The sequence below is a fragment of the Parasteatoda tepidariorum genome, chromosome 10 (assembly GCF_043381705.1).
Source record: "Parasteatoda tepidariorum isolate YZ-2023 chromosome 10, CAS_Ptep_4.0, whole genome shotgun sequence".
Taxonomy (NCBI): Eukaryota; Metazoa; Arthropoda; class Arachnida; order Araneae; family Theridiidae; genus Parasteatoda; species Parasteatoda tepidariorum.
Genome location: NC_092213.1, coordinates 23,395,148 through 23,420,174, shown reverse-complemented (window position 1 = coordinate 23,420,174; position 25,027 = coordinate 23,395,148). Strand labels below are relative to the sequence as shown.

The window sequence follows — 25,027 nt, the reverse complement described above, 5'->3', positions numbered from 1 at the left end:
GGGGGGGATTTGAGGCGAGAAAAGAATTTCTTCTAGACAGACAAGTGAGGCCTGTTTTCATTTGTAATTTCTTTATAACAAGAACAATACGAAAGTAATACTTTTTATGCAAAAAAAATCCAACTTTGAAAGTATTAGATTTTTTGATTCGTGAACGAGAACAAATAGGAATAAAACTATAACTCACAACCTGTATTCAATTGTACCTGTACCAAGCACTCATTGTATTTTTTGTACATAAAATGCTTGTATAACTTCTGAACATATCGTCCTTCTTAATCCTATCGTCTCGAGATTTGCCTCATTTAATTCAGTGTAAGACATTTCCCCTGAAAATATACTTTGCATTTTCAAATATGCTCCTGAATAACAATGTAACGTGCACATAAACACGTGTTAAATGTAGAACTTTTTATACATACACATATATTTAAAGTGTACACATAAATGTGTGTTAAAAGTAGTAAGAAACTCGAGCAAACTGCTGTTTGGAGAGAGAAGCCGGTAGCAGATTTAAAATAAGCGATATGAAAGTACACACAATCTGTTAAAAATATCATGCAAAATAATTTTTTCCCCCAGTGTAATCAATTTATGCAGTTAATGCCTCATACGCGGTTTTTATTTTCCACTGAATTGTTACTCAAATCATAATTTTTGAAAAAAATATTTTCGAAAATTTTAAAAGTTTGACTAAAGCAAAGAAATTTCGTGATGCGCCATACTTAGACATTTCCTCTAATGTAAATAGCTGCATATAAATAATTTAAAAATAGCGTAAGATTTGTGTAATTTAATTTTTGGTTAATTTCTTACAAGCAAGTAAACGTACGTTACTAAAGGAATTGAGCACGTAAGCATATTTGCTTAAATTGCTAAAGATAGCGTAAACGTATCTTCGTTAAAAAATAACTTATACTTTAATATAAAGAAACTGCAGCCTTAATCAGAAGCAAATTCGATAACTTTTCAAATGAGAAAACTACATATGTTTTTTTCCGAAAAAACGAGATAAGAATTGGAAATTTGTACTCTTGCATCCGAGATAAAAATGTCGGAATCGAAACATTTGTCACTTAAGGGTTTTGATTTCAAAATTTGTTGACGTTTCGGCACTTAACTGTGATTGTGCTAAAGTAGGTATCTTAAAATATTGTTCAAATTTTAATTTTTTAAAATTTTCCTTTCAATGCGCTATTTGAAAGTTATTAATCTTCTTAGTGAAAAACATTTTAGCATTTAATTTTTTTTCCAGTGAAATACTTATTAAAGCTAATTTTAATAAATTTATTGCTCTTAAAATCTGAAAAAGAAGGAATAATATTTCTGTTTTGCAAGTGACCAATGTTTTGTACCGACCATAAACTTTAGATGTCTATTTAAATAGACCAACTCCTCAGCAAGGAACTACATGAATTCTTTTTTTTTTATTTTTAGTTTAAGTACTACGTAATTATTATTTTTGAATATTTTTTGTTTCGTTCTATTCATTGAAATGAGTTCTACTAAACTTAACTATCAAATTTAAAATTTCAATGATTTTAATACTTCGAATTTTGCAAAAAGTTTTAAAAGTGCTTGCAATCCTCGAATTTAAAATGAATTTGAATTTGGATTCAATGGAACATATTTCAATAGATGAAGTGAAGCAAAAATGATAGCTTAACAAAAATTTGTTATTTTACTAAGTAAGAAGATTGTGCTCATATAATTCATTTTGTTTAAATTATTGGAGGAGGTAGAATCTTTTCTCTGTCCGAAGAGGAACTTTAAAAGGAGTTCTTCCACTCATACTAGGGTTGTTTTTTTAAGTAAGGGTCGTTTTTTTGAGTACACTAATAGGTGACGCGTGCGTCGCAACGAGAGCGTGTTTTGTGTCCAGGCATTCCTAGGGAACAACTGTGCTCAGTTGTAGCTTGTGTAGGTAAACTGTACTGTCAGTTCTGTCCTTAAAATGTTCAAATTTAACAAATATTCCTCCCCACATGAGATATGGACAGTGATGTGTTTTTTGTCGGCAAAAAAACCTGTCTGCTGCATGCATTCACTGGTAGATTTCTGAAGTTACGATTTCTGAAATAGTAAAATTCCCTACCATGCTGACATGGAATTTTGCTACTCTATGACAATCTCTGTTTATGCAGTTCGGATCCCTGCTTTAGGTTGGGAAGTTTTGGATCACCCCTCCCTACAGCCCAGACCTTGAGCTGAGTGATTTTCAGCTTTCCCTATGTTTCAGACTTCACTTTGACGGCAATCAATACAACGATGACGAATACGTGAAAACGGTCATGGCCTCTTGGTTAGCGGAGCAGGCGGCAAGTTTGCATGAAGAGGGTATTCTAAATCTAGTTGTAAGGCATTATAAGTTTTCAATCAAAATTGGCAGCTAACAAGGGAAACTAGGGAAGTGTGATTCGCCAATTTTGAAATAAACTAGTGGGATGTATGCCTTATGAGGAATAATTTTAGGGGGCAACATTCGTTTCGGCCCATAGAAGGTCCTGTAAGAGATAAAAAATAATTCAATATATAGAAAAATCAGTATTTTATTACTTCAATGCGGACTATTAGTTATTGTAATTATCTCATACTCCAATTAATTTTGTGGTATTTTCACGTACTATATAATGCATACTTACTGTCAAAATTGATTTCGAAAATTTTATATATCTGTAGTTTTTCAGTAAAACCTGTTAGGTTAATTTTTAAAAAAAATGTACATCGAATTTTTAAAAAAAAAAGAAAAAAATTAAATTTTTTTTATGTATGTGTTATTATGTATGTAATTGCAAATCAATTAATAATTAATTAATTAATTTTCTAATTATTTTATTAATTGTCAAATTAATTAATTAATTAATTAATTTTCTAATTAATTTATTAATTGGCAAATTAATTAATTAACCAATTAATTACAAATTAATTGAAGTATGAGACAATTACAATAACTAATAGTCTGCATTGAAGTAATAAAATATCGATTTTTCTGCAAATTGAATTATTTTTTATCTCTCACAGGTCCTTCTATGGGCCGAAACGAATGTTACCCCCTAAAATTATTCCTCATAAGGCATACATCCCACTAGTTTATTTCAAAATTGGCGAGTCACACTTCCCTAGTTTCCCTTGTAAGCTGAAAAAAAGAGAAACGTATCTGAAATCTGAAAATAAATTTGCTTCTTAAAAATTTCCTTCCGTTTGGTTTTTATTTTAAAACGGGCCCTACTTAAAAAACAACCCTTGTAGTTAACTTATTTTCTTTTTATTACTTAAAAATTAATAGGATTTTTACCATGAAAGTGATTAAGCTTCATTCATTATATTGAGAAATAATTAAAATATTTAACGTTTAAAATAGCAGAAATATTTATAGGAAAACTTTTAAAATTCATAGTACCTAAATTTCATAGTAACTAAAATGGGGAAAAAATTAGTATTTCAATTAGAAAAAAGAGCACACGATATAGAGTAAAGTTGTGTAGTTTTAAATGCTCATTTTTTATATAATTTTAATATCAGCGAAATATTTTTCCATTATTAATTTATTTACTTTATTAATTATTTAATATTAATTTATTTAGTTTACTTCATTATCGTAAGTTTTTCTACAATATTTAAACTTAAATTAGTAAATTATTTTTACAATATTTACACATTAATTTGTAATAATACATTGGACACTTTGTATTAGCAAGAACGTGCTGAAAAGTTAATCAGGCAGTAAATAAATGTTAGGGCTTTGCGTTTCATTTATTCATTGTTTGTTACTGAATCTTAGAATTACAGAATAAGTCTTTTTCGTGTCATGGGATTCATACTGGTACTTTTCATAGTACCGGAACAATCATCCTGAAATTATATATACATTTAGCTTTACCTTTGTAATGTTTGGAGATAGGTTATTAATAAACTTTTACAATTTCAAGTAGATAAGAGAACAATACACAGAAAAATCTTATAGAGTTCATGGAAATCATACAAAAGCGCTTCAACCATTTAGGAAGCTTATCATTGTATTACTTCAAACACAACAATTATTTGTATTTCAAACGCTGTTTTGGACAAGGTCCTTGTATCAGAATTTACTAAGTCAACCTGCAGCATTATGTTTATTTATCAAAATTTATCTGCAGCCCAATGTATATGGAGACTAAATTAGCAAAAATAAGACTTTACCTAGCATTTATATATATAAATAGCAAATTTTGAAATCGGAAATTTAAGATAGATTAAAATTAAGTACAAGAAATGTATATCATTTAAATTTAATTTGAATAGTAAGATATGATACTTAAAAAGGAATTTTAAATAAATCCATATCTAATATCTAAACAGGAAGAGATTTAATCGGATTAAATTTAAATCTAACTTTATTCAATTAATGCTATCAGTATAAATACATCTCACCAGATTCCAATAAATTATTTTCAGACTATTATTGCTTTTTTTAATTAATTAATTAATTTATTTATTTTTTGCTTTTACAACAACAGACAACTCCAAACTTCCGGCTAGAGTTCTTTAGATAATACCCATCGTGCAGCAAAAATATCCATACTATTCCGTCGAAGTATATTGTAGACTATTCTGTAATACTTCAAATTTTTTTTATTGCAAAGATTATGCCAGAATCTTTGCACAGTTCCGTTACAGACAAATTACCACGTTATCCTCGCAAGAAGTTTCTCAGCAAAAAATTAAAATATTTAATCATATTTCGCGCTTTACTTTAAGAAACGGATGTTTAAATTTATTCAGCTGCCATATGTTGCGAGACATGTCTGCTGTTGGCGAAAAAGTAAGTTAATGATGTCTGATTTAAGAAAGGCGTTACTTGGAATAAGGTTAACCCTTTAACGCAGATGGGTCACCGGTGTCCCTTTTATATATTTTTTTCTGACGCTCTAATTACAAGCAAAAATATATTTTGGTATTTTTTAATTGTAAAAAAACAATATAATTCTTACTAAAAAATCTGTTAGATTATTGGAATTACATTTGTATAAAAATATAAAATCCAAAAATGTAGTTTGAAATTTTTTTCCCCGTTCATATTCAAAATCTTTTTAATAATTGATTGTGTAAATTAAAGAAATTTTGCTGAGGAATAATTGTTTGCCTTAGATTTAAATAACTACAAATAAATGCAAATTTGAAAATTATTGTTTGGTATTCAGACGCGTTTGGAGGAATTTACCTTTAACGCGAACAAAGACACCCGTGTTTCTTGCTGTATTTCATAACTGTAAATTATTTAAATGTTAAATAAAAATTTTTTTTTTTACATATTTTGACCTAAATTAATGAAAAAAAATATATTTGATTAAAATTGTGTGTCAAAGGGGTGAGGTTGTTTTAAAATTGCTCTTTTGTATCAAAATGAAATTTTTTTTCGTTAATTTGCGAATGATGAAGATTGATGAACTAAACGGCTTTTACCGACAATTCCCAAAAACATGTCAGCGAGATAACATGATACAGTGAGACCTAAAACATAAGAAACTGATATAAATTCTTTATGCTTGAATTTTTTCCTCTCCATATTTTTATCAAAGTATACATGATTTTAAATGTGAAGAACATGTGTTGACAGCAATCTGGCGAAATCTCACGATGTCAGATAATTTGAAAAGTGTCGTGAAAGTAAAAGAAAAAAAAAAAGAAAAAAGGAAAGCCTTAATAATCTACGATTTAATGATTGGATTAATGCGTATTAGGATTCAACCTCAATGGTTCTAAAATAAATCTTTTAAATGTTATAATTAATTGAGCAAACGATATTTCAAATTGCGAAATCAGACACAAGAAACGTTCTCTCTCTAAATAAACATACCTTTCTACAATTGAACCAGTTGAAGCAGACTTTTAACTAAACATATTTTTCATACTTTTTCATTATTTTGTATTGCTTTGAGTCAAAATAAGTGAAAAATATTACATTTCGAATTATAATAATTTATGGTTATAGTATACAGTATGAAACACCGGTGTTTTTTTCTGCGTTAATGGTAACATTTTCCAAACGCAACTCACTTCCAAACAATAAATTTTCAAATTAGCAGTTGTTCACAGTAATTTCGATCTAAAAGAAACAGTAATTCCTCATTAAAATTTCTTTAATTTTCACAATCAATTATTGATAAATTTTTGAATATGAATGAAAAAAGATTTTCAAATTACATTTTATTTTAGTACATTTCATATTTTAGTACAAATATATTTCTTACAAACATAATATCTGAAAATTTTGTTTAGTAACTTTTAAACTATTTTCTATAATTAAAAAAATACCAAAATATATTTTTGCTTGGAGTTAGAGCATCAGAAAAAAAAAACGTATTAAAGGGACACCGCTGTCCCACCTGCGTTAATGGCTTAACCTTCAAAATATGGACTGTGACGGTAGCAGCAATTTGAACATTATGGTCTTCATTGTTTATTCAATGGAAACTTAGTTTCCTACAATGTAAGTGTCATTCTTTGCAACAAATAAAACTCGTCCATTCAAAAAAAATTGTTCCAAAATATAATTTATTGCGCAGCTCTAGTGCGACGTAAATGAACAACAACAACAACAGCAAATTATAATTATTTTTAGATTATTTATAATATGTACTATCTACTTTAATAACGAATGAAAAGAGTTTGAATTATAAATAATGCATGTTTTTGCATTATTAAAAACTATGAAGTTTTAAATGATGGTATTTAAACCTTGGGCTGCCTCTAACTGATAGTACGTGAGAAATGAAAATTTAAAATAAGTTTATATAAAACTCTATTACTCAGAAACGCCGACCGGCCTGTGTTGGGGGCAGGGAACTGTCCTTGCATCAGAAAGGTTCTGGGTTCGAATCCCGGGCAAGTCATGGACGTTCTTTCCTTCTCTGTACTGTCTGCCCTCACTGAGAGAGCGACGTTGGCCCACCTAATATGGTACCCCTGAAAGAGAGGCCAACAAAATCGCCCTGTATATACCTGAATTGACGGATGTTAACACAGGTGGGCATTGGAAAAAAAAAAAGAAAAACTATGACTCAGAAACTTTCGACTGATTCTACTCAAAATTGTTGAAGTTTGTTTACCACTATAAAATTGCAATTCCAATAAATCCGAGTAATTTTTAGTGGAGAGAGCAACCCGGCGCTAGTGGTAATAACCAGGATGGTCGGGTCTTTACTTTAACAGCGGTACACTTTTTTGTTAATGAATTTTTTTATGATCTTGTCGTTTCTCATCTTGAATTTTGCTAACTCTTCTCACACTTTGTAAATAGTTATTTTTCTTGTAAATATTGTTTCTCTACTTGTAAATATGTATTGTATTTTTCTATACATTCAATTATTTGCTTCTTATTACCATGGCAAAGTGCCATTCTTTTTTTCTCTACCTTAACATGTGCCATTTAATTGTTGCATTTCATGTAATCTGTCTATTGTTTTTGCTTAAGTTCTCATAACAGGATGTATGGGAAAAGGATCATTACTGGCCTCAGGAGCCCAGCTAGACTAAGCAGAACAGAACTAGTATTTAAGACATGTTAACTCGATTCTGTGATGGGAGATTGACATTGTGGAAAACAACTCTCCCCGCAACTGTCATTTAAATCTGTTATGTGAAAACTGTGAATCGTTAAATTTAAAGAATCTTCAATCATTATTGAAATCAAAAATAATAGTAATGATGATGATATTAATAACAATCATAATAACTTGTGTCTGACGTCAGAGACTAAAATGTTTCCTGCTCTAATTAATATTTAAAGTTATCCCTCCAATCCATTAGTTGATTCAGTTTATCGCTTTCTTTTAGAAAATAAAAGTGCTTCTCTATGAAAGAAAGCACCTTCGGTCAAGAGTAATGAGAGTGTCCTGTCGTGGCAAGTTTGCTATAGATTAAATGACCGCTATATCGATTAAGATTGCATGATGATCAAATCGGATTGCATCGATTCAAAATTTATTTAAGTGATCTGCTTTTCATTTGTTTTGTGAATTATACTCAATTTTATATTTCCAAAAGCTATTTTCATCTAGGGTTATAATTTTTTGACTTAATTGTCAAGACTAGTATTAACCAGTCATCGCATAGAATAGAAACAAATATTAAAAGGATAATGGAAATATTTTTTTAACACTACAAACTTATTATTCCATTGCAATTAATACTTTTTAGCTGTTTAATATTTTTAATATTTAATTTTTTCCAAGAAATCTAAAAATGTATTTTAAGGAAAGTCGTCATGGAACATATATATAAATATGAATGATCATTAGATAGATGCCAGTTTCACAAGTTTAATTTATATTTTATTTTATAAAAATTTAAAATGCATAATTTTTTTATATTATATATTAAAATATTTTATTAACTGACATATCCCCTCTTTTTTTTCTAGGAGCACTGAAATCTTCGATAATTTATCTGCAGAATGAACTTTCTAGGTATTTTTGTATGTATGAAGTTTTATCAATAGTTTTTTTTACTCTAATGTCATTTTAATCATTGATATATAGAGTATTCTGTATTTCCCCCCTATAATACATATTTTGAAAGAGTGTATTAAAAGAAACAAGCATTTAATGTTCGTTATTTAAAAAGAAAAGAAACATATACATTACAAATTGCTCAGTGCGCAAAAAGAAAAAAAAAAGAAAGAAGAAAAAAAAAAACTTGACCATCTTTTTGATCTTAATGATTTATAACGAATGGATTTTTCTTTGTGAAACAGAATTTGACGAATTGTTCCTGAGCGAATAAAATTTTAAAATAGTAGAATATTTAAAAGTAGAGTTCTCAGGAACTATTCGACCGATTTGTCTCAAATTTTGCCTTTAAAATGACTTAATTGTCTACCTTACAATTCACAATATTTTAGGCTGTTAGTAAATAAAATAATAAAAAATTATTAATATTCACTCCATGCTATCTTTTGTATGAAGTTAACTTTGTATAAAGAAATTGTATAATTGTGTGTAAAAATTTTTCGATTTGCTTATAAATTTTTCGAGATATAACGAAATTCGCAAAAAGTAAAATTAGGGGTCCGAATTTTGGATTTCTCTCTTGACGAAAACTATGGGGACCAAATTTCCCAAATCGCAGCTACTTTTATATTTCAGGCAACAAAAATCCGAATCCGCCTAAAAAGAGTATGTTTATTCTGAGAAAGTATGTTTTCGTGTCTGGTTTCATAACTTAAAATATAATTTGCTCTAATTAATTAGCAAATGTGAAGTTATCCCCACGAAACATTAAGATTGAGTTCTAGAATGTGAAGTTCTGATCATTAGATCAAAAGTTATTTAGGGTTTTTCGCATGGTACATCAATATTTCAGCTGGAAGAAACAAAAACAAAAAAATGCTATCAAAGCCTTAAAAAATCTGTAAGGAAGTCGAAGCTGAAATCAAGAAAGCAGAAAGAAAAGGAAAGGTGGTGAAAAACGCTTAATACGTGACCCTTCAAGTTTCATCTTGCAATTAAACTGGGATTTAAAGGTTTTAATTTCACCTTCCTTAATCATGATTCGTACAATTTTGGAAACGTTTTTATATTTTTATAGTTTAAATATTAATCTACGACCCTTAATATGAATTCTTTTTACTTTATTTAAAATGATTAAGTTATATTTTAAAGATGGTGATTACAAAATATCATTTTTTTTCCTGCAAAACGTGGCAAAATACTGGTTCACTTTGGAATTTTCTTTAGCATTTTTATATATTTTTCATTTATTTAAACAATTTAAACATTGTTTTTTCCATTCTTTAGTACACAAAAACTTAGTACACACAAAATAAATCACTCGACTTTTTACAATAAACAAACTAGATCATTGTTACTAATATCAAAAGAGTTTCTAAACAATTCGAATTAACGTTAACACTATGTTTTCATCCTTTTACAAACTACGTAGTAAACGGTGAACAAATAAAAAACAGCAATTCGATACTATTTTTGAAAAATTAAAAAAAATAATAATAATAAATGAAAGAAACTTAATTACTTGGCCTCTTAAAGGAAATTTCTTCCACATCACAAAGCACGTCAAATACAGAGGTAGGTTTATTTTAGCCTCTTTAATCAAATAAGAAATTATTCTGAAAATAGTAATGATGAAAATCATTATCAAAATTCACCGTATCATTATTTAAATTAATCGTAGTAAAACTAGAATAATAGTAATAAAAAAGAATATTTGTGAGAAATAAACAATTTTCTACAATTTGTAAACTGAAAGTTGAAGGTTCAATAAAATTTTCACTGAGATTGATCTTGATAATACTTCAGTATATTTAGATAACATTTTATTCTCTTTAATGATTTTTGTGTTTTTGGAGCTTCATTAATCTGCAAACTAATATGCGTGAGACGTGGTGGCTCAGGGGATAAAACGCTCGCCTTCTAATTAGGTGAACCGGATTTGAATCTCAGCGATGGCTGGTTAATACGAATTCCGCACCCGGCTTACACCGACCACAATGCTGATGTAAAATATCCTCAGTGGTAGCCAGATCATGCGTTAGAGTAGCTTTGCCGTTAGGCTAACCGTGAGAGGTTTTTGTAATTTTGCTCTCCATGTAACGCAAATACGGATTAGTTCCACCAAAAAGTTCATCACGAAGGAAAAATTTCTTCTAATATTTGATCCAGGTCTTCTGGATTTAGTTCAAAATTACAAGGCTACGGAGTTGAACATTGGTAGCTGTAAACCCTTAATTGGTTTGGTAAAAAATTCAGAGTTTAAAAAATCAAATATAATCACTGTAAAGTGCAATGAGGGTTACTGCAACAATCCGAACTTATTTCATCTCATATATGCAAAAAATTTACATTACTTACTGTTTATTAAATAGAATTTGTATAAATATGTCATTTTAATTTCATAGGTTTTCGTCTGCGTCGCGGCAACGGCATTCTCATGGGAATTTCCAGGCTACCGTAAGTTAATATTTGCAAGGGTTTAAAAAAATAAATATCCAGGGTTGGCGATTACGAAACATTTTATACAAGTTTCGTTTCCTTCTTCCAGCTGGAGTGGACTGTCCAACAGCTCGAGAAAGGATGATCAGTATGAGGGATCGAGAAAATGACCCAGATGTGCGTTGGATGTTACCCAGATGTGAAAACGATGGAACATTTAAAGATCTCCAGTGCTACGACAGTCCAGGAGTTGAAGACACTTGCATGTGCGTCGCACCAGACGGTTCACCATTAACTCTCCCTGGATTCGGAATGAATGTAAAGACATGCGTTTGCTTTAACAGGCAATATCAAGTATATGAGCACGGTATGTGCCTTTAATTCAATGTTATTTTATAACAAAATATAAGACTGCCCAAATAAAAAGTGGACACGGGTGATAGCATCAAAAATACATTATCGATAGTGCCATCCTTCTAGTATGTAAATTGAGGTGAAAAAAGTGTATTGCAGATTGTGTACGAGGGTTGCTATTTATATTTCTGGCCTAATAATGAAAAAACAAATATGTAGGATCGAAATTGGTTTTATTGTTTTTCAAAATATTCTCCATGATGATCAATACACTTTTGCATGCGTTTGAACCAATTTTCAAAGCACTTTTTCCAGTCCGATTGAGGTAACTCCAAAACATGCGTTTTGAATGCATCAACCGCTTCTTCGGGGGTCGAAAATCGTTGTCCACGTAATTTATTTTTGATGTGTGGGAATAAGAAGAAGTCATTGGGTGCCAAATCAGGGCTGTACGGCGGATGACCCATCAGTTCGATCTTTCGCTCCGTCAGAAATGCCTTTGTTTGAGTCGATGTGTGAGAGCTCGCATTGTCATGATGAAGAATGATTCGCCTGTTCTTCTGCTTTTTTCGAATTTCTCCGATGACTTCTGGCAAACAAATGGTCGTGTACCATTCAGAATTGACCGTCCTGCGTTGCTCTAACGCCACTGTTGCCACATGACCGTTAATGCCGAAGAAACAGGCAATCATTTGTTTCGATGTGCTTCTTCCTCGAACAACTTTTGTTGGTTTTGCCTCGTCTTGGAAGACCCATACAGTTGATTGCTGTTTTGTTTCCGGCTCATATGCATAGATCCATGATTCGTCACCTGTGTAGATGTTATAGCCTTTGATACCTTGAACGTATTTTTCCAACATTTCTTTGCACCAATCGACACGAGACTTTTTTTGAGCGTTTGTCAGATTATGCGGGATCCAGCGCGAACAAATTTTTTTTACGCTCAAATGTTCATGCAATATTTTATTGATGCTAGTCATACTAATGTCCAAAGACGCCTCTATCTCACGGTATGTCACATGACGATCTTGTTTTATCAGTTCGCGTACAGCATCGATCTTTTCTGGCACAACAACGGATTTTGGACGACCTGATCGGGATTCGCCCTGTATCGAGCATCGGCCACGATTAAATTCGTTATACCAATTATTTACAGTGCTGTAAGATGGCGCTTTATCGCTGAATAAAGAATTAAGTTCATCGAAGCACTCTTGTCTTGACAATCCACGTCGAAAGTTATGAAAAATAATGGCACGAAAATGCTCACGATTCCATTCCATTTTTTGAAAAGAGAAGAACTTTTCAATTTACTGTCAACAACACAAATGAAGCTATAATGGTAAATCGTCTGCTGAATTTATGTTTAAAAATATCAAACTTTCGATTAAAATCGTCTGCGGTCGCCTAGCAACACCTACTGTTGCCAAGGCCAGAAATATAAATAGCAACCCTCGTATAACTAGTATACCTGTTCGCATGCGAGCATTAAAAGTGAATGTAAAGCTGTGCTGAAAGCGATGCTTCGAGTGCAGAGTTATCTTTAGTAGTCTAATTTTTAGTGAAGTAAGCGTAATGTGTAAATTTTTTGTCGAATGGTTATTGTTTCTGACGAATACTACCGTGCATGCGCTCACAACTGTTTGTCTATGACAAGCGTTTGTGAGTGTATAACAATACCGATCTACCAATACCCAAGTCAAGCAAACAAAATGTGATAGCTCTTAGTGATAGCTTTACTGCTTTTTTTTCTGTACTTTTGATGCACTCTAGAAAAAAAAATAAATACCTTATTTTAAATGTTATTATATCAGTTATTAACAATTTTTGACAGTCGTGCATTTGTTACAATTGTCCCCACNGCTCTACTGCTTTTTTTCTGTACTTTTGATGCACTCCCACTTGTAAACATTTTATTTGAACAATCTTTCTACATCTTTTTTTCTTTTTTTTATAAATAAGAAATAATGATATTTAACAAGGATACTTAATTTCATGGCAAAAAATGCTTTCAACACTCTGCAGTATTGGCTTAAACAAAAATTTACAGTGATTTACTGAGGATACACTGATCGAAGTGAGCCGGGAGCGGAATTCGTTTCAACCAGCCACCGCTGGTATTCGAACCTGAGTCATTTCATTGGGAGGCAAATGCTGTTTTATTCTTAAACATTTTTTTATGCAAAATTATATCCAAGTAAGCAAACGCTATCACATGGCCACTATAAATATGTGAGGATTTATAGATTTCACCTTTTGTCACCGTATTAACTTTAAACCACATTTACTCTACTTTAAGCAGCATTTTATTTTATCATATTTTACAATCGACGGTGAACACCGTATTCAATTCTGAGTTCACGACTTGTTCAACTGGTCGCCTTGTGATTTCGAACCCAACCCAAAAGATAAGGGAACTCATGTATCAAATAGTGGAACAAAGTAGCCTTCATGGAGGACTTTTTGGATGAAACTAATCCCCGTTATATGGAGGGTATAAACATGGGCAAACCTTCCACGGTTTGCCCGATGGCAATGAGATTCCAACTTACTATCCGTCTGACACTGAGGTTATTTTATGTCAGCACTGTGGTCGATACGAACCGGAAGCAGAGATCGTATCAACCAGCCACCGCAGGTGTTCGAACCTGATTTACTTAATTAGGAGGCAAACTCTCTCGCCACTGATCCTCCACAGCACTAAGAGACGTTTTAGGAAAATTGAGTAGTGTTGTTTAAAGTTTATACGTTGACAAAAAGTGAAATTTATAAATCTCTAACCATTTATACAGACCATGCCTTAACGTTCGCTTACTTGGAAATAATTTTGCATAAAAAAAATGTTAAGGTACAACTTTTGAAGAGATTGCCCTTTTTGGGTTGTTTGTTCCATGATGGTCTTAAATATTAACCACACCATCAACTTTATAGTAATGTTTGCGAAAGTTTATATTTTCGTACGGTTGAACATTTTTGCTTTACCCATCAGGAAAAATGCAATGTTTTTCTGAGTGCTCAAGTGCTTTTAAAAATGAAAAGTCAAACAATGACACCTGATTTTGAATGAAATTTTATAACATCTTCTGATGTAGGTGAAGCACTCGTACAAATTGTAAAAGAACTGGCAGCCTTTGGTGATCAGCTTGGTTACCTTTCAAAATTATCTTTAAATAATGCAATATATAAACTTTATTAGTAACAAAACCGTATGCACAACACAACTGAATTTAAATGTTTTGAATTTTGCTACCCCTCCTCTAATTATAAAATTTTAATTAGTCTTAAATCATTTAGTAAGCAAATGTTTGTACTTTCTAACTGTTGCCTGCTACTTTGATTTCAATTTTAAATATTTTCAAGAGTTATTTTCAAGTTAATTAAGCGTTGAATTTTAGTAAGAATTTAAAATTTGCCCGGCAGCTATTAAATCTCTCAAACCACCATAAATATTAGATCAGGACATTTCAGCATTAAGCAGCAGAAGTTTTAAAATTATTTCCATCACTGTTGAACTCATACCAAATGCTCCATTACGTGCTGTACTATATATATATATATATATATATATATATATGACAGTATGCAGTATGTGTGTATGCGGTATGACAGTATGCAGCACCAACGGTTTATGCTTAAAACTTCTACAGCTATTTCAGAAAATAAATCTAAATAATTACTTTCTAACTAAGTTTTTATTTCTATAAAAATATAAAATTATTCTAAATGAATTCTTAACGTATAAAATTATTAAGACAATCTAACAGAGTAATTCTAAATTAATACTTCCCGTAAAACTTTTTTTAACACTACATAAATTATTGCTTGAAAAAACCTATCATAATGAATAATAACTCTAATGTTGCCAATAGATAGAGAAATACCCGAGATTATGGTGCCACACAAGAGTCAATTAATATTAGTTTTAAGATTGTAGTCTTCAGCTTGGGAATGTTCTAGATTTTCATTTCAGTAACTTGAATCAGAGTTTTGAATTGTATAAGTAATATTAATTTTACAATTAATATTACAATTAATACAATTCATGTTGGTTTTAAGATTGCAGTCTTCAGCTTGGGAATGTTCTAGATTTTCATTTTAGTAACTTGAATCAGAGTTTTGAATCGTATAATCAATACAGTATAGAGTAGTACAATCATTGTTTTTTTGTTAATCGCAAACATTGTCTTTACAGATCACTATGCTGAAATGCCAAAATGTGAAAAAAATGGCTATTTCTCTGCTCTCCAGTGCAGTAAAGTGAGTGGAAAATGCTGGTGTGTAGACAAACTTGGCAATGTTTTAGTTCCACCATCCACTCAAGTCCACTCCTGCAGCAAGTCTTTCTAAAGATCGAATTTGTAAACGAAACAAAAATTGAAATAAAATTTATAAGCGACGAAATTGTTTTTTTTTTTAGCACAAATTATTAATGTATCACAAGTAAATGATTTGTTCAACATTGGAACATTCAAATCCTTAGGACTTAGAACAGAAAAAATATTTTTAAAAAAATTTTTCGTTTGCATGCAAACATTTTAGTTTCCCTTTTATAATTTACTCTGAAAATACAATTGTATAGTCTACTTCTGCAACAAACTTATCTAAAGATCGAATTTGTAAACGAAACAAAAATTGAAATAAAATTTATACACGATGAAATTGTTTTTTTGGCTTCCATTCTTAATGTAATACTTAATAAATGATTTGTTCAATATTGAAAATTCAAATCCTTAGGACTTAGAACAGAAAATATATTTTAAGAAACATTTTTCGTTTGCATGTAAAAATTTTAGTTTCCCTTTTAAAATTTACTCTGAAAATACAATTGTATAGTCTACTCCTGCAACAAGTCTATCTAAAGATCAAATTTGTAAACGAAACAAAAATTGAAATAAAATTTATACGCGACGAAATTGTTTTTTCTTCTTTTTTTTGGCACAAATCATTAATGTAGCACTAGTAAATGATTTGTTCAATACTGAAACATTCAAATCCTTAGGACTTAAAACGGAAAATACTTTTTTAAAAAACATTTTTCGCTTGCATGTAAAAATTTTAGTTTCCCTCTTATAATTTATTCGGAAAATGCAATTGTATAGTCCACTTCTGCAGCAAGTCGTTCTAAATATCGAATTTGTTTGTCGAACAAAAATTGGAATAAAAATTATACACGATGAAATTGTTTTTTTGGCACACAGTTTTAATTTATATTTATGTAAAACATTTTTTGCATTTATATTTTCTAAATCAATAAATGATTGTTTGGGTAATACGTTATAATTTTTTTCTAGTTTTTTCTTCTTTTTTCTAATGTTTGGGAAAATTGTGGTCACGTCTATGAACATAATTTATTTTATATTTGACTTAGTTCTCCCAACTTACTCAATTCTTTAAAAATGATTTAGTAATGATATTCCTGCTTTTTAGGAGAATGACAGCACAGTAGACATATTCTAGAGCTTGTATATTTCTGAATAGGAATAATCAGAGACAAAACATTAACATAACAAAACATTTTTAACGCAAAGACATTACAAACTTCAACATAAAAAAACAGTTCATATGTTTTTTTCATTTTTTTTTTCTAATTTGTCAATCCTTTTAAAGGTGTTTGATTTTATTAGCTATTGACAACTTCATTAATATTTTTCAATAAAATGGGACACTCTATGGAACCTCTAAACAATTTTACAGGGGAGCTGGATTTAGGATTATTTCAATGTGGGAATTTTATTTTAATCCAACTATCTTTTATCCTCTAAGCCGCAATGTTCCAATTATTTAATATATCAGTGATGGTGTTATCAGTTGATAGAATCAAATTTACTTTGCACTTACAAGCTATCACTTCATGAAGGAACAGAAAAATTGAAATTTTGTCTACTGCATCATCAGTACACAATTTACTAATATCAATGCTCTTATGGGCATAGCGTAATGCCAAAACCCCATATTAAACATGTTCTTTTCGAAATGGCTTGCCGTAGTTGCTCATCTATGCCGTTCAAAGGTAATGCCATTGTTCTAAGGATGACGATGATTGGATAAATTTTTGTTTTTGGATATAGCAGCATTAAATTCTATCTGATACCATGGAGTTTTAATAAAGTGGTTTGATATAACAATGATTGCTCGTCGATTGCTTTTCGCGGAACACGTAACATCGCCCATGAAATACTGTCCTGGTAGCAATATAAAGACGAAAAAAAAAAAGATCGTTTGTTCTCCAGTTCGTTTGAGAGTTCCATAACTATTTCACTATTGTTATTGNAAAACATTTTTCGTTTGCATGTAAAAATTTTAGTTTCCCTTTTATAATTTATTCGGAAAATACAATTGTATAGTCCACTTCTGCAGCAAGTTGTTCTAAATATCAAATTTGTAAACGAAACAAAAATTGGAATAAAATTTATACACGATGAAATTGTTTTTTTTTTGGCACACAGTTTTAATTTATATTTATGTAAATCATTTTTTACATTTATATTTTCTAAATTAATAAATGATTGTTTGGGTAATACGTTATATTTTTTTTTCCTAATTTTTTTTCTTTTTTCTAATGTTTGGGAAAATTGTGGTCACGTCTATGAACATAATTTATTTTATATTTGACTTAGTTGTCCCAACTAACTCAGTCACGTTAACTCACTTAAACTCAATTCAAGAATTTTTTAAAAATGATTTAGTAATGATATTCCTGCTTTTTAGGAGAATGACTGCACAGTAGACATATTCTAGAGCCTATATATTTCTGAATAGGAATAATCAGTGACAACACATTAACATACAAAAAAATTTTAACGCAAAAAAATTACAAACTGCAACATAAAAAAAACAGTTCATATGTTTTTTTATTTAATTTTTTTTTTGGTAATTTATTAAACCTTTTGAAGGTGTTTGATTTTATTAGCTATTTACAACTTCATTAATATCTTTAAATAAAATGGGACATTCTGAACAATTTTACAGGCAAAGTTGATTTTGGATTATTTCAATGTGAGAGTTTTATTTTAATTCACCATTCCTTTATCCTCTAAACTGCAATAATTATGGTTAAAAACTTTGTAGAATGTTCCAATTATTTAATATATCAGTGATGGTGTTATGAATTGATAAAATCAAATTTGCTTTGTACTTACGAGTGATTACTTAATGAAGGAACAGAAAAATTGAAATTCAGTCTACTGTATCATCGTTTGGTACACAAATACTAATATCAATGTTCTTATGGGGCATAGCATAATGCCAAAACTACCTTACACCCGATATTAAATATGTTCTTTTCGAAATGGCTTGTCGTAGTTGCTCGTCTATGCAGTTCAAAGGTGATGTCTTTTTTCTAATGATGACGATAATTGGATAAATTTCGTTTTTGAATATAGCAGCATTAAGTTCTATCTGATACCATGTAATTTTAATAAAGTGGTTTGATATAACAATGATTGCTCGTCGATTGCTTTTCGCGGAACATGTAACATTGTCTATGAAATACTGTCCTGGTAGCAATATAAAGACGGAAAAAATGCTAGTTTGTTCTCCAGTTTGTTTAAGAGTTCCATAACTATTTCACTATCATTATTGCTGTTTGCTCCAAATGCATCGAATTCTTTATCGCCGGATATAAATCAGTAAATGTGAATAAAGAGAGAAAGAATGTATGAAATCACTGTGCCAGAAGTAAAAAATTATTGATATTTTAGCAAAGCATGGGATTAATATTGTTTGTATTATCCCTGAAAAGAAACTTTATTTGCAGTGAACTGAATCCCTAATAGATATCAGAGGAATCGATATTGTAATTCCATTATCATCGTCATCACATGGTATATCATCGTAATGTATTTTTGGTTATTCGTTATAAATTACTTCAAGTTTTCACTAAATCAATCACAGTTTGCGTTCTTTTTATAGAAATATAATTCGAATTGTGGTTGAACACTAATGAACCCCATAAGAGCTGGAGATACTAATTTCAAACGATTTCCACGTAAGGATAGATACTGACGCTTCAGTGGAATATTCCATTCTGAGGAAATAATAAAGCTGTCGTCATCTGATAGATCATTGAGAGGGGAAAGACCGGTTAAGCGATTTAAAAAATAGAATTGACACATTTGCTGGTAGATCCTTCATAATATAATGAAGACGATTCTTGGTACAGTTAATGAATACTTTGTCGTTTTTGCAGCGGTAACCACAAGTTCATGGACAGGGACAGCTTCTTTCAATTTGAAAAGTAAATGCATAGTCGAACAGAGATGTGATTGTAACTACCAGCCAAAGAATGTGGTTTTTCACACTTAATATTATTCAAGTTAATGAAAAAGTAAACTCCTGAAAGTTTATTTTTATTCAGATATTTAAAAAGGAAAAACACCTTGCAATCACAGTTTTTTCAATTCGTTGAAATATCCATTTAAACTGCATTATCACAACTTTGCACACAGTTTTGTACGTCTCGTTCATTTAAAAATGTGTCATCGCCAGAAGTTTTATCAAGCCTATAAGTTCATGGTCTCTCGATGTTCGTGAGGTAATTAAGTTTGCACGATTTTGAATCAGGTAAATGTTAACCTGAAAGATTTAAATAAATAATTGCATATCTGGAAAACCTAACTTTTTAATTTTTATCGAAAGTCCATTGAAGCTTGTTACTTTATTGTTCGTTGACGCTGATACAGGTAAATTATGTAGATAATTTAAATTAGAAACTCTAAAATTTTTCTAAACAATTTTCGAATACCCTTAAGCTTGTAATGCAGCAAAAGCTGAATCATTGAAATGAGAAATATGATTGTTTGATACGTTTAGAACGCGCAAAAAAGGCAAAAATTATAAAAATGTCTTCTTTTTTTTATTATTTAAGTCTATGTAATATAACATATATAGACTATCAAAAGTACTTTCTGAAATGTATTCAATTCTTTTCGAGCTGAGACTTAAGTGCATAAAAATAGTTAATGAATTAATTCCGTCCTTTGGAATTGAGTATAGATTATGATTGGGTCGAAGGTGGGTCGAAATAAATGAGACTAGTCGATGAATTGAAGACCTTATCGGGAATTAATCTAATATTACATACGACTGAGATCAAAATAAATGAAGTCAGTCGATGAAATGAAGATACCTTCTGGTCTGAGAACTGAATTCAATGACAGAGATTCAAGTAAATAAGTTTAGTCGATGAACTGAACATATTTTTTGGAATTGATCCCACATTATTTCGACTGAGGTCCAAGTGAATAAGGTTTGGGGACGAACTGAAGATATCGTTAGGAATTCATCTGACGCCATTATAACTGAGATCCAAATAAACAAGGTTTATCTATGAAGTAAAGGTCTTTTTAGGAATTGATTCAATGGTGTTATGACTGAAGTCCAAGTTAATAAGTTTAGTTGAAGAACTGAAGATATAGTTTCTAAATGATCTTATATTATTACGACTAAAGTTCAACTGAATAAGGTTATATGTGGAACTAAAGATATCATCTGGAATTTCCGCAATAATATTACAACAGATGTCTGAATGAATAAGATTAATAGAAGAAATGAAGGTAACTTTTAAAATTGGCCCAATATTGTTATGACTGAGGTTCAAGAAGTAAATGAGACTGTCCAATAAGCTAAAGATATCTATTGGAATTAATCCCAGATTATTACGACTGAGAATCCAAGTGAATTAGTTTAGTTGATGAATTGAATATATATTTAACTCTTAATCCAATATTATTACTACTAAGGTCTAAGTGAATAAGGTTAGTAGATGGACTGAATATATCTTTTGGAATTGATGTAATGTCATTACTATTGAGATTAAAATGACAGAGTTTTATCGCAGAAATGAACAGCATACCTTTTGGAATTGTTCACATTTTAATACGACTGAAGTGAAAGAGATGAATATTTTAGCAAGTATGTATCCAATTCCTTGAAATAACAATTTGAATGCGTTGGAAGAGATATTTAAAACTGTGAAATGAACTAAGATCGAAAAAAGTAACTGATAATAGAAAAGATAATTGATTGCGAAATAAGTTCAAATTGGTTATGCTTGTGATCCATGTGAAATACTCACGTTTGATTTCATTTTATGAATTTTCAAACAAATCTAAATTGTTTAAAAATTTAATTTCATCAAATATATTTTCAAATAAAAGTCGATGTTATTATTTGTTTAAAGTAATTTTTTTAATAGTTCTGGAAAAATAATTATATTCTTCGAAATATTTTCATTAAATACATTATGATAAATATGTAGTACATGCAAGAGAGTAAGATCAACATTAATAGCCATATCTTTAAAATCGGATACTTTAATTTTCATTATAGTGAAATTCAACATAGATCGATAAACATTTGAATAATGCATTAGGTCGTTACACGTGTTTGTTGGACAGAAATCAACGAAGACTCTAACATCAAGATTTCAGCATCTCATTCATAGGCTGTAATATTCGAAGACACAGCGAGTAACTGACACCAGGGCTAAAGAGAATAGAAGGGCTAGTTAACTCCGCTCATGTTAGAGCTGAAGCTACGATTTCCCTCCTCATGACGTCACTGTGTCCACAGATCTCGAAGATCGCAAGCAAAGATATTATGATAACTTTGCATCTTTCTCTTTGTAAAAATAAGTTAGACTTTTTCTGGTTATTAGCCTTCAAACTTTACGTAATTAACACATTATTTCCGTTCATAAACATAGTTCAAAAAAAACTTTCTTGGTTATTATATTAAAAAAAATACCATTTTAAACTTATAAAAATGTTTTGCTAGTTGGTGAAAATGACACGATAAATACTTTATTTTAAAAAGTTCAGTTTTAACTTTAACTATTAAGAAAAATGAAGGCATATATCGACACTTTTTTTATCTACATATTCTTTTATAACGATAAGTTAAGTTAAATTTAGAATCCCTGATTTTAAAATATGTCGTTAATAGCAATTTGTTCATACTTAATCATTAGGAAACATCAACCTTAAACGCTAATTACTGAAACAAAATAATAATTTAGGTTCATAATGACATTAGAAATTTTACAATTGTTTATAGACATTTAAATTTACGATGATATAATTTATAGATATTTAAATTGAAGAGAATATAATTTTTAAAAAAAATCATAAATATTTAGAATAACTACATTAAAAAATATGTTATGAAATTAGGAGAATTTCAACTATATACTATATATTTTATTTATACTTTTTACTTACATTTTAATTTTCTTTGACTTTATCTATTTTTTAATTCTTTTCACCTGCCTTTCTTTATGAAGTAACGAGGCGGTTTCTATTTAGATAATGAATTTTTATAAAAGTTCTTTACGACAGAATAAACGTATTGCTGTTTTATATTAACTGTGTCATTTCGGAATCCATTCTTTACATAGTTGTTCATTTACTTTAGGGAACACGCGAAAAATTATACTTTTTCCTTTTGTTTTTATATCAGAATTTTTGCAAGTTGCAATCGCGCAAACTGGCATTTCGATAATAGTTTTAAATTCTTGTAAATTCACTACAAAAACTGAGGAAAGTCATTATAGAAAATAACAAATGTCTTAGAATATCTCGCAAAAAGAAATGATCCAATATTAGTTAGAGCTAGTAAGGCCGAACGCTCCGTTCTTGAAGTAAAAGTGCGAGCTTTGAGCCACGTCACTAGACAAGTGACGTCACTAGAGAAAATCGGAGGATTGGAGCGGCGAGAGCTACTTCAAAGGAGTGAACCAGCATTTCTATTCTCTTTAGCCCTGTGCATTTGCTGGTAGATTCTTTATAATGGAGACGATTGTTGGTATAGTTAATGAATACTTATCGTTTTTGCAGCGTTAACCACATGTTCATGGACATGGACAGCTTCTTTCAATTTGAAAAGTAAATGCATAGTCTGGCAGAGATGGGATTGTAACTACCAGCCAAAGAATGTGGATTTTCACACTTAATATTATTCAAGTTTATGAAAAAGTAAACCCCTGAAAGTTTATTTTTATTCAGATATTTAAAATGGAAAAACAACTTGCAATCACAGTTTTTTTCAATTCGTTGAAATATCCACATAAACTGCATTGTCAGAACTTTGCATGCCGTTTTGCATGTCTCGTTCATTTAAAAATGTGTTATCGCCAGAAGTTTTATCAAGCCTATAAGTTCATGGTCTCTCGATAAGTCTATGCTTGTGAGGTAATCAAGTTTAAGATTTCGAATCAGGTAAATGTTAACCTTAAAGATTTAAATAAATAATTGCATTTCTAGAAAACTTAACTTTTTAGTTTTTATCGGAAGTTCATTGAAATTTGTTATTTTATTGTTCGATGAAGCTGATACAGATAAATTATGCAGATAATTTGAATTAGAAACTTTAAATTTTTTTAAACAATAATCAAATACCTTTAGCTTGTAATGCATGCAAAAGCTGAATCATTGAAATCAGAAATATGATTGTTTGATAAGTTAAAAACGCTCGAAAAGGGTAAAAACTATAGAAATGACTTTTTATTATTACCTAAATCTATGTAATTTAACGTATATAGACTATCAAAAATACTTTCTGGAATGTGCTCAATTCCTTTCGAGCTGAGACTTAAGTGCATAAAAATAGTTAACGAATTAATTTCCTCCTTTGGAATTGTGTATAGATTATGACTGGGTCGAAGTAAATGAGATTAGTCGATGAATTGAAGACCTTATTGGGAATTAATCCAATATTATTACGACTGAGATCAAAATAAATGAAGTCAGTCTATGAAGTGAAGATACCTTCTGGTCTGAGAACTGAATTCAATGACAGACATCCAAGTGAACAAGTTTAGTCGATGAACTGAAGATAGTTTTTGGAATTGATCCAATATTACTTCTACTGAGGGTCCAAGTGAATAAGTTTTGGAGACGAAGTGAAGAAGTTGAAAAAAATTGATTTAATGTCATTATAACTGAGATCCAAATAAACAAGATTTTTCGATGAAGTAAAGGTCTTTTTAGGAATTGATTCAATGGTGTTATGACTGAAGTCCTAGTGAATAAGTTTAGTTGAACTGCAGACACAGTTTCTAAATGTTCTTATATTATTACGACTAAAATTCAACTAAATAAGGAAGACCAAGACAGTTCAGGATATGATCGGTAGAAGTCCGGTGTAGATGGCATTTAGGGCAGAGTGGGTAGGTTTTAGTTCCCTCAGAAAATAGTAAACCCTTTAGATGGCCGGTAACTAGGCGGGCGAGGGTGGTACAGACTCTCCTTTCAAAGGGAAAAGTCAAAGAAACTCCAGGCTTATTTCCTTTGTACCAATGGTGGGTGGGGGGAAACAGCCAGTCCCTGAGAAGCTGGGATTTTTTTAGGGAGTAAAGTTCGAGATAGGTGAGATCAGGTCAGGTTGGCTGCAACCCTCTTTAGCGAGGCTGTTGGCTAAGTCGTTGCCATAGAGACCGACGTGAGAAGGAATCCACTGCAGGTGAATATTATGCTGTAAGGACCAGAATTTTAATTTGTTTAGGATAGAAATACTGGTTTTGTCGCCCATATGGGTCCAGTTGTTGAGGTGCTGTAGGGAGCAGCGTCTATCAGTGAGTATCCAAAGAACTTCAAAACAAAGGTCATTGTGTATAACAAGTTCCACACCCCTGTTAATAGCTAGAAGTTCACTTCTGAAAACAGAGCAGAAGTCTGGGCTGCTCTGGCAGCGAGAAAATTTAGCATCAGGAGTCTTGATGCTGCGTATACCCCCCTGCGGTATCTTCACCT

At 30.6% G+C, this 25,027-nt stretch overlaps 1 protein-coding gene across 1 annotated transcript; it reads left to right on the top strand.

Moving 5' to 3' along the window:
• The first annotated feature begins 1,023 nt into the window (after positions 1–1,023).
• LOC107445302 (U20-hexatoxin-Hi1a-like) lies at positions 1,024–15,680 on the top strand. The gene is made up of 5 exons (XM_016059669.3): positions 1,024–1,136; positions 8,402–8,455; positions 10,895–10,946; positions 11,038–11,295; positions 15,472–15,680. Exons 2-5 carry the CDS (start codon positions 8,435–8,437, stop codon positions 15,624–15,626), a joined length of 486 nt encoding a protein of 161 aa, XP_015915155.1. The 5' UTR covers positions 1,024–1,136; positions 8,402–8,434; the 3' UTR covers positions 15,627–15,680.
• The last annotated feature ends 9,347 nt before the right edge of the window (positions 15,681–25,027 follow it).

Bases quoted from the DNA above. Each gene is read 5' to 3' on its own strand.
- LOC107445302 (XM_016059669.3), top strand. From the start codon at position 8,435: ATGAACTTTCTAGGTATTTTT. The intron at 8,456-10,894 runs GTATGTATGAAG...TTAATTTCATAG, and splicing joins TGAACTTTCTAGGTATTTTT to GTTTTCGTCTGCGTCGCGGC. The intron at 10,947-11,037 runs GTAAGTTAATAT...TCCTTCTTCCAG, and splicing joins ATGGGAATTTCCAGGCTACC to CTGGAGTGGACTGTCCAACA.